The 10,976-nt window shown below is 48.2% G+C and overlaps 1 protein-coding gene across 1 annotated transcript in view; it reads left to right on the top strand.

The window, feature by feature from the left end:
- The first annotated feature begins 1,379 nt into the window (after positions 1-1,379).
- Ext1 (exostosin glycosyltransferase 1) overlaps positions 1,380-10,976 on the top strand; it is a 273,670-nt gene continuing 264,073 nt past the window's right edge. Inside the window, exon 1 of the mRNA XM_050127792.1 lies at positions 1,380-2,347. Coding sequence (XP_049983749.1) covers positions 1,386-2,347 — 962 coding nt within the window. The 5' untranslated portion in view covers positions 1,380-1,385. The remainder of the gene's footprint in view (positions 2,348-10,976) is intronic.

The following is a 10,976-nucleotide window of genomic DNA, read 5'->3' as shown; positions in this document are numbered from 1 at the left end:
TTATACAATACATATATATTGTATATATATACATATACTATATATACTATATGTATATATACATATACATATACATATACATATACATATATATATATATATATATATGCCTCCGGGTCGAAGTGTGGGGGAGAAACATCCCGGCCAGAGCTCTCTTTCCACGAAGTCCCCACCTCCTCCCCTCGCTTCTCCATTTTCAGGCATCCTTCCCCAGGAACCGGTCCTCACAACCTCCTGGCGGGGAGGCGTTCCCGGCTCGTGGAGACCCCGGGAATCCCGACCAGCGGGCTGCCGGGCGTGTCCCCCCACCCTTCCTCCCGCGCCTGTGAGGCCAGCCTGGTCCAGGTCGCATTCCGAGCCGAAGGCCAGTGGTGGGCGACGCCCGGCCAGGCTCGCGCTCCGCCCGCCGCTCGTGCGCTCCGGGGTCCCCCGCGCCCGCGCCGCGCCGGCGCCTCTGCCGGCCGCCGGGGGTTATGAATGGGCGCAGCGGAAGCCCCGCCCCACCCGGACGTGACGCCCGGCCAATGGCAGCACGGGCTGCGTGGATGGATGAGGTCAGCGCTGTCGTGTCGGGAATGGAATGTGTAAGTGTAACATTCAGAACCGGGTAACATTCGGCGACCGATCGCGGCGGTCGGCAGCGCTAGCGCGGGGCCTGCGAAGCGCCGCTCGGGGCCGGCACTGCCCGCGGGGAGGACGCGCCGCCGCCGCCGCCGCCCGGCGTCGCCTCGTGCAGCAGCCGGCCGGGCCGCCGCGCGCCCGGGGAGCCGGCCCCGTGAGCGCAGGAGTAAACACCGGCGGAGTGTGGGAGCCGCTGCAGAAGGGAATAAAGAGACATGCAGGGATTTGTGAGGTTACGGCGCCCCAGCTGCAGGATGCACTAGCCGGCTGAAGCCGGGGCGGGTTGACTTGTTGGAACCGTAGTGTTCTGCACGGGAGTGTGGATGAGTTGAAGTTGCTTTCCCCGGGCTCGTTCTCCACGCCGCCGAGAGGAATCCAAGCAGCGAGGCAAGCACTTCGTCTTGCCATTGATTGGGTATCGGGAGCGTTTTCTTCACCGTTCTCTTTCTTTTTCCTCCGTCTTGTTGCATGCAAGAAAATTACAGTCCGCTGCTCGCCCGCCCTGGGTGCGAGACCTTCTGCCCGGCTCTCTCCCGTGCATTGTGCAGCCCAAAGATGAAAGACCGAAGGGGAGAAAGTTAAAGAAATCGCCCACATGCGCTGGATCAGTCCACGGCTTGGGGAAAGGCATCCAGAGAAGGTGGGAGCGGAGAGTTTGAAGTCTTTACAGGCGGGAAGATGGCGGACTGGAGCTGAAAGTGTTGATTGGGAAACTTGGGTGATTCTTGTGTTTATTTACAATCCTCTTGACCCAGGCAGGACACATGCAGGCCAAAAAACGCTATTTCATTCTGCTCTCAGCTGGCTCTTGTCTCGCCCTTTTGTTTTATTTTGGAGGCGTGCAGTTTAGGGCATCGAGGAGCCACAGCCGGAGAGAAGAGCACAGTGGTCGGAATGGCTTGCACCAGCCCAGTCCGGATCATTTCTGGCCCCGCTTCCCGGACGCTCTGCGCCCCTTCTTTCCTTGGGATCAATTGGAAAACGAGGATTCCAGCGTGCACATTTCCCCCCGGCAGAAGCGAGACGCCAACTCGAGCATCTACAAAGGCAAGAAGTGCCGCATGGAGTCCTGCTTCGATTTCACCCTTTGCAAGAAAAACGGCTTCAAAGTCTACGTCTACCCGCAGCAGAAAGGGGAGAAAATCGCCGAAAGTTACCAAAACATTCTAGCGGCCATCGAGGGCTCCAGGTTCTACACCTCGGACCCCAGCCAGGCGTGCCTCTTTGTCCTGAGTCTGGATACTTTAGACAGAGACCAGTTATCACCTCAGTATGTGCACAATTTGAGATCCAAAGTGCAGAGTCTCCACTTGTGGAACAATGGTAGGAATCATTTAATTTTTAATTTATATTCTGGCACTTGGCCTGACTACACCGAGGACGTGGGGTTTGACATCGGCCAGGCGATGCTGGCCAAAGCCAGCATCAGTACTGAAAACTTCCGACCCAACTTTGATGTTTCCATTCCCCTCTTTTCTAAGGATCATCCCAGGACAGGAGGGGAGAGGGGTTTTTTGAAATTTAACACCATCCCTCCTCTCAGGAAGTACATGCTGGTATTCAAGGGGAAGAGGTACCTGACAGGGATAGGGTCAGACACCAGGAATGCCTTATATCACGTCCATAACGGGGAGGACGTCTTGCTCCTCACCACCTGCAAGCACGGCAAAGACTGGCAAAAGCACAAGGATTCTCGCTGTGACAGAGACAACACGGAGTACGAGAAGTAAGTAAGGGCTGCCGCCCTTCGAGGCTCAGCTCAGGGCCCTGGATGCCCGAGTCCAGGTGTGTGTGTGTGTGGGGGGGGATGCCGGGTGGAGACGGAGAAGCCCTCAGATCTCTTCTTCCTGTTTTGGAGCCTGGAACCAAGCAGCTTGGTTCCAGCGTGGGGGCTGAGTTTGAGCTTCTTAGGCAAACTCGACCGTCAAGTAGGTGAAGGTGTCTCGCCGATACTTTGAAAACCATCCAGGACCGTGTGTCTTCCGTGCATTACCGGGTTCTAATCCAAGTTTGGAAACTGCGCTTCACTGAGGGGTATTAGAGAATGTTTGTGAGGTGTCTGGAAACCCGGAGAGACGGATTCTTTCCAGGTCCACAGACACTCGGCCCTATGCTGTTTGTGTTCCTCATGAACATGGGTACCTGTTCTCCGTGGAGTTCGCCAGCCTTTAATTTTTATCCCCCCCCCCAGCTTTAGATTCTTGCTAGCTGCAGGAATATTTAAATTTTAGCCGCCCAACTTGTGACTGCTTCTTACTCCGTCCACAGCATTGTTATTTATCAAAGGTAGACTGTAAGTTGGCTGAGGCCTGTGGCTTTGAATGTATTCATTCATTCATTCATTCATTCATTCATTCCCTCACTCATTTGGACAAGTCCTGGCTTCTTTGGAGAAACTTTAAAATCTGGGCCTCAGGCCCTCTGCAGTAAACTACCCTTGCTAATTTAGATTTCCCTTTCTTCTTTGTCTTTGTCTATTTGCATATAAATGTAGACTGTTACTCTTTGAATGGGCTTGAGATGCCTCCTTAGCCTCTGTGGAGAGGAGAGTTTTGTCTAGTTGCTAAGTAACTGAGTTGGTTACTTTGTAGCCCCTTTCAGTCTTCCTTTTCCTGGTCTTTAACAGTAGCTGACACACAGGATTGCGGGTCAAAGTTAGAATCCACACATCTGCTTTAAACCGAGGCTAGCAGGTCAGTTTCCTGATAGCTGAGGTCAGTGGCCCAGACTCTCGCTTGTGTCTGGCTGGGAAAGAGTCAGTGAGCTCCTACCGTGCATTTCCACTTTCCGCCAGTTAAAAATCAGAGCAGCCTTGTGCTACCCAGGGAAGGAAGGGGGAACCTCTCAGCTGAGTACAACAGGAACTGGCAGAGGTTGGCCGACTGTGCAATTGATTCACGAAATGCAGACTAGGGGAAATGCTTCCCAAACCTGATTGGATCAGAAAGGAGCAGGGTGGGAAAGGGGCCCTGAAATGAAAGGGTTGATTGTGTCCAAAGATTTCCTCAGACTCTCTGGTCTTCGTGGAAGTGATTGCAAGGAAAATTAAAAGTCCTCCCAGACTTGATCATAGAGAATGAGGGAGGGAGTACCAAGTACTGGGGTTCTGCTTCTGAACCCCTAGGACCTTCTCCAGTTCAAGCATAGGAAAAGTTGAGGCTGGGATCAATTGTGAATCCATATTTTCCTCTTACGTAGGGAAGTTATGTGTGAATATTGAGTGTTGTGACGGAGTGAATCCCCCCCTCACACACACACATAATACTCTTAAACTGTGGTCAGAAAGAAACTGCTTTGTTTAAAGGACATCCACTTTGATATATTCCGGGGGTGCTTGTAAGAAAACAGCGCCTTCTAGGAATTTCTTTGGCTGGTATGTGGTAAAGTAACTTGATAAGGTGTGCCTGATCTTTTGATGTCTTCTAAAGAAATCTCACCCCATTTTATAGAAAGATCAGGATTTCTTCATTTGCAAGAGCAGGGGAGCTTGCACCATAGGCAACTGTGCATATGTTTGGGAAATATCCTGAGTCCTGGACCTCCAGTCATATCTGCCTTGTGGTCTTTTCCCCAGAGCCAATATTCAGTCTTTACACTTTCTGTGGGAAGCCTACATTTGTTTTCTAGAGAGCAGGGGTGAAGAAAGGGGTGGCTGGCTGACTTCCTTGCAACTTTGTTTTGGTAGTTTAATATGATTGATTTTCCACCTTTCTGAGATTGGGCCAAAAAAAAAAAAAAGTCTGACATTTTCCACCTTTGTCTTGATTTATGTTGAAAGAGCACCTGGGTCAGGGCCTCCCGATCATCTCTTTGGACATGTGGCATTTAGATAGAAAACAAGTTTGCTCTTTCTTTGGAGCAGGGTTTTCCTTGGTTTTATATTCACTTTTACACTTTTTGCAGCCCTTGTTTTGCTTAATAGGATGGGTTAGGAGTGCAGAACCCTTGCACTCACCAGCCTGGAGTTCCTAAAGTTTTAATTCCTTGCCTATCTTGGATCATCAGAGTTATTACTTGCAAATGTTATAGGGTTTCACTTTTGACTTTGGAATACACAGGGATGAAACCCGAACTCAGAAACCTGGAAGCAGGGTGTCATAGAGCAGACACACGACACACCTATGCTACACTCTGAAAGCAATAAAAGCAAGCGATGGATGTGATCCTTACCCTGGGGCCTGCAGAACTCCTCAGCCCCACTGAGGCCGACCACAACAGGCCTTTGGAAGAGCAGGAGATACTGATGTCAGGTCTGTGGAGGTGATCCTTGAGGGTTTGGGTTTTTATATGGAATCAACTCTTGAGTTGGTTTCTACTCAGGGTTTAGGCTGTTTTCAGGGTGCTCCGAGCATTCACTTAATAACAAATTGGAAAGACAGGATCAATTTTCATCTACTTCTCGTCTTCATTAGCAAGTGCCTATGAAAAGGTTTCAACTTAATTTGCTTCTGCAGGCAGTCTCGTACAAGTTTGCTTTGGACACCGGATTTGATAATTAGATTGGAAATTTGCGGTAACTTGATCGTGTTAGGCTGGTAGAACGTGAGCAGATGCTTCATCCCCACACATGTTAGTTGCTTTTAGTGATAGTGTGTGATGCTGTAGGTTTAAAGTCAGGTGGGTGAGGATTCCTGTCCCACTCATGATTTTGTGAAAACTCACACATTGGTCACACCAGCACAGAGCAGCTCTATCAGGTGAATGGAAATGTTATCCCAGAGAAAAAAATTAGTTCCTGTGAACTTTGACCCAGCTTTCCAAGATTATATTAAAAATCCATATTTTAATGATGTACTTTTTTTTTTTAACCAGTTACATATTGTTTTAGTTTTTTGAGACAGGGTTTCTCTGTGTAGCCCTGTCTGTCCTGGAACTTGTTCTGTAGACCAGGCTGGTCTTGAACTCAGGGATCTACTGTCTCTGCCTCCTTAGTGAGGGGATTAGTACAACCCCCACCACACCCTGCATTAAGTCACACATCCTGACAGGCATAAGTGACAGCCACTGAAACAAGTCCCTGATGGAATTTGGTGATCTGGAGTGAAGCCTTGGAGCAATGCTCTCCATCCTAATTCTTTTTGGCTTCTTAGGCATCCTTACTATGTCTCTGCATGAAGGTCACAGTTCAGATCCCCTTGAAGGTCATTATTCTGGGACTTCAAGTTTGGTTATCCCAAACAGAAGGAAGAGACGGTAATGAGAGGTGGCGTCTACTTTTGACGCCCCCATGATTGTTTCCAAGCAGCTTTTGTGAGAACAGTCAAGACTATGCAGATCTTTGGACCCTTTTCTGTGTTCCCTATTGGACCCTTTTCGGTGTTCCCTAAAGCTGTACTCCACTAGTATTTAAAAAACAAAAAACATTTCAGTGTAAGTGTGTGCACATGTCCATATGGAGGCCAGTGCTCTTCTTTTGGTGAGGTTCTGAGAATCGAACGCTCATCCTTAGGCTTGGAGACAAGTGCCCTTCCCCACCGAGACACCTCATCAGCTGCAGCCTTGTCATCTTTAAGGTGTCCTTAGGTTTCTAGCATTCTCGTTTCTTAGGAGTAGGAAATAGAGGATGGCAAATTTTAGGGACCAGCCAGAACTCTTGACGGCTATCAGGAGTAGTTCTAGGATGGCTTTTGGGATCTTTCATTAGTCAGCGCTCTTCCGTTTCTAATTGCAAACCCTTTGGAAATTCTCAGCCCCCAGGACATCTGACCTGGTGATGGTGGTTGGTGCTCCTGCAATTTGATGAAAACGTTCCAAAGGGCCTGTCAGGCAGCAAAAAAAAAAAAAAAAAAAAAAAGTCATATCCAGTTTATCCTATACCTTAAAAAGGGCTGATGCACCTCTTTAAAGGATATCTTCAGAGTCTTGCTGTGGGGTTCATATTTTCTTTTTATTTGTTAATTATGGTGGGTGTGTCCCAGGAAGTGCTTAGCTTAACTAGTTCTTCTTTTTTTTAATATTTTACTTTATTGCGGCTCTCTATATGGGTTGAAGAATTTAGGGGAACAGATCGAATTGACCAAACAAGTTGAATGAAGACGCCATGGTAGAGGACGGGAAATGTGCTTGAGACAGGTCCTAACACAGAAGGGCTTTTCTCTTTTTTGCTCCACTATCCTAAAATGGCTTGACAGACACTTGGAGCAAGTTCCTTATGGCCCAGGCCTAACTCTTCGCTAAATGCTTTCCTCCTTGGAAGTGAGAGGCAGGAGCTGCGTGTCCCAGACTTCAGACGTCCAATATTAGCGCCTTTCTCCCCACAGGTGTGTGATGGCACAAAAGTGTTTCTCAGATAAGCTACAGATTAGAAAAAAGCCGACAGGCATGTTTCTGACAGTGAAGCTGTACCCCCTCCCCTGTCTGAACCCATTTTTGCAGAGACCACCTGAAAGTCTGCTTCACAGAGAATTAAGGTTGGGGGTGGGGGGTGCTATCACTTCTTGGAGGGATATTTGCATTTTGTTTGAGTGCTGAGTAAGGAGCCTCTGAATGGTATCTCTTACCTGAGCTATGGGCCTAAAAGATTGTACTACAATTCTTGACAAACTGCTAAGATTTGACCATGTCCTCCTGAGAGGAGGCCACCTTTGTTCCTCTTGACACCGGGTTGGGCGGCACAGAATTGACAAAAGGAGACACCATACATTCCGGTGGTTACGGTTTAACCTCATATCCTGGAGGATCTGCTGTCGCAGACCAGGGTTCTAGAAAACTCTCTCAGTGACTTTGTCTTATCAAAGGTTTCAGTGGGTAGGACCTGGCTGCCTGGCTCATAACCACCTTGCAGCAGATCTTGTTAGTGCATATACCAGTGTGTAAGCTGAAGCCAGGAGTGCCTACGGAGCTTGTCCAAGGCTTCCCAGCTCCTCAGTGGCAGAACTTGGGTTGTAGCCCAGGCCTTCTGGCTCCCCACTCTCTGCCTCCTCACCATGGCCTGCTCCTGCTTCCTGACACTCAGCCGGCAACAGAGTGTGTGAGGTCAGGTGAAGTGGTCACTGGAGCCTGCAGTCTTCAGGCGTCAACGTGGGAACACCTCTTCGATTGAATGCTGCAACTAATGGTTTTCACTTCACATCTCTCCTACATTGGTCAGCTTCGAACTTGCTGCCTGCCTTCCAAGCTGGAAGTGTGCTTATTACTTAACTTCGCCTTTCTGAACTCATTGAAACCGTTCAGCAAGTGAATTGTGTATCCATTTCACACATGAGAATGTAGGGCGTAGAGGAGAGGAAAGCAAGCACGGGTTTGCATCCAACAAACTAATGATCCTGTAACCAGGGGCTTTAGATCCCAGAGCCTACATACTCTCAGTCCTTCAAAATGGTGGCGCCCTGGAGAATGAAATATTCACCTGCTAGTTAGCAAGAGAGCCAGGCGCGTGTCTGTCTGACGGTCCTCTCCTTGCTTTGCGCATGCTCCCCAAGGAATGGATCAGCTTGCACGGTGGGAGAAGGAACTCGGTTCTGACGCTGAAACTTTGAACTCCTAGAAGGGAAGCCTTCGTCAAAGTGACCTTTTCTCTCCCTGAAAAGTCCCCTGCCAGCTTAGGATGGACCCCCCCCCTGGGATGGGGGGCTGGTGTGGTAGTTGTCCCAGGTAGATGTGTGACCCAATAGTCTAGAAAGACCCACTGGGAGATACAGCTTTCTGACCCAGGGCGCCAGTTCTTTGGCGCCTTCCGCTCTAGAACAGCGGTGATTCTCAACCCAACCCATGAGTCATGACCCCTTTGTGGGGGTTCAAACAACCCTTTCACAGTCCTCACCTAAGACCATCGGAAAACACAGATATTTATGTTATGATTCATAATGATAGCAAAATTACAGCTATGAAGTAACAATGCAAATAGTTTTATGGTTGTGGGGGGAGTCACCTCAACATGAGGAACTGTATTAAAGGGTTGCAGCCTTAGGAAGGTTGAGAGCCAGTGGTCTGGAAAGAAACAGTGTTGCTTGGCTGAGGTGCTGCTCAGGAGTATAGAGCCTGGTGGTCGAGCTCATGTTAGCAATCCCAGGCACACATAATTCAAGTAACATTTTTTTTTTTTTTAACACAAATGGCACTGTGGCTCTGTGGACACGAAGACTTGAATCTGGATTACTAGTACGCTTGTCAAAAGTCAGCTATTCATGGTTATAATTTCAGTACTGGGGAGTTGGAGACCGGAGTATGTTTAATGCTTCCTGGACACCCAGTCTGGTTTAGTTGGTAAGCTTCAGGGTCAGAAAATAAGGTGACGTGATTGAACCAGGCACCCCATAATGGCACCGACCTCTGTCCTCCAAATGACTTGTACACACGGCTGCCGCACGCATGCACACACATGAGCACACGTGCCATACAAGCCGTGTAGCAGCTTTTTGTTAGAAACGGCGATGGTACAGAATATAGCAAAGCGACATTATGGTTCATTTCTTAACCCGTTGCGAGAGCTAGGCCATGTTAAAGTTTGACTTAGCCACCTAACTTTCTATTTGTATTGTTTTATCTCTGCCTAGCCTAGCACTTTGTCCAGCTATGTGAATTATTTAGTCTGTGGTAAATAAATCTTAACTTCATTGTTTGCCCAAGCTGCCCACGAGCTGCAGCTGGGGCAGCTGTTCTGGTAAGCACACCTCCCAGCCTTCCACAGGCTGCTCTGTCTGCTTTGGAAAGTTGAAATCAGGTCTAAATGTGCTTTTGGACTTTTTCCTTTCCCATAATTTACGAGCATTCTACTGTCCTACCAACACGACTTTGAAAGTGAGATTTTTGAAAGCACTTTTTTTGCCTTTAATTCATGTTATAATTTAATCTTTTATATTTTCTCAGTTGGGAGGACGAATTTCACGGGAGTGCCTGCTTCCTGACCAACAATCTCTTTTTCAAAAACAACAGAGGACTCCTGTGCCCACCCTCCCCACACCCCCATCCCTCTAGGATGGTAGGTGTTTTTTAAGGTGAGGGTGAGTACCCAGTTAGGGAAGTAGCCGTCATTAAATGACAGCTTAGATAAACATTGTAGGTGGTAATTGGTCCTGCAGGGGGTCTTTGAAGCTCCTGGCTCTTTTCCCTTTGAAGTTTTGTTTTGGCTCCAGCCAAAAACCTCTCTGGTCTCTTTACAGTGCTGGCAGCCCTCGACTTCTCTCAGCAAACACAATGATAGCTTTCTGGGGGAATCTCAGGGTCTATTGACCTCAGTTGGGGAAGATACCTTTCTTCTAGCATCTTGTATCAGTCAAGACCTTTGCTTCTATTTTCCCTTTGATTGTAGACTCCATGATTCATGGGGAGTGAATTTGGGCAGGTTCTTCATCTCTGGACAGCCAAGTAAGGAATTCTTAAACCTAATCGCATTGTTTTAAGTGTCTTTAAAACCACACACACATGCATGCGTGCATGCACACACACACACACACACACACACACAGAGTCAACAGTTTATGTTCTTATTTTCAAGCCTTTTTTATTTTTTAGTAATGTCACTCCTTTCAATAGCTTGAGATATTTGAAGCAATGCATACTTCCATTTTCCTTGGTACCCATTTGTCTTATATGAAGCCTTAGAAAGCAGAGCTTGGGATTCCGAGCCAGGGAATAACTGACTCACAGGATTCCCGGACTAGGTTTTTAACCTCTCAGCCTCGGTTGTGGTATCTGGAAACAGAGATTAGATTACCAGCCTTGCAGGGTCATGAAGAAGATCAAAAGAGCTGGAGTGTATGTGAATGTACCTTGTAAATGCTAATATGCGCGCTAGGGTGGTGGTGTTATTAAAACCATCTTCCCGTCATGGTCTAAGCAACTATATAGTGGCTCAGTTAGTTAGGAAACTAACTGGGCCCCTGAAGTAACTCCACTCTTCTCTTTCCAGAAACCGAATTCCCAGGTAATTGGTGCTCTAGTGTTCAGTCATTCCTCTGTGGGATGTCGAAAGACCTGACCTGTGGGGGGTCTTCAGGCTAGAGGCGGCAGATGGCAGGGGGGAGAGGGTGGCTTCAGGGGTAGTCCAGTATTTCCTTGATCCCAGGTTCCCTTCTTCGAGAATGCAGGTTATTCCTCTTGCATCTGCTATTACCAGCCAAGGATGACACGTGGAGAGCCACCTTGTGTGAATGGAACTGAGCCATTAGCTGTCTCCTTGAGCTGGCTCAGCAGGTTCTTAGGCTGCAGTGACAATCACAAAATCTCTCAGGCCACTGTAAGTCACGGGATTTGTTTTAAGGGGACATGAGACAGAAACTAAACTGAAACCACTAAGTTCCCAGGATCCAACACTGTATGTGTGGACAGGGAACTTTGTTCCTGCCTGGGCCAGCTTTTCTGTTTCTCTGTGTCTGCCTGCCATCACCGGTTAGTCTTTTCTCAAAGGTGTCTGG

This window comes from Alexandromys fortis, unplaced genomic scaffold, assembly GCF_014885135.2.
Source record: "Alexandromys fortis isolate MF-2015 unplaced genomic scaffold, M_Fortis_MF-2015_v1.1 scaffold_281, whole genome shotgun sequence".
Taxonomy (NCBI): domain Eukaryota; kingdom Metazoa; phylum Chordata; class Mammalia; order Rodentia; family Cricetidae; genus Alexandromys; species Alexandromys fortis.
This window is presented reverse-complemented; position numbering and strand designations above follow the sequence as displayed.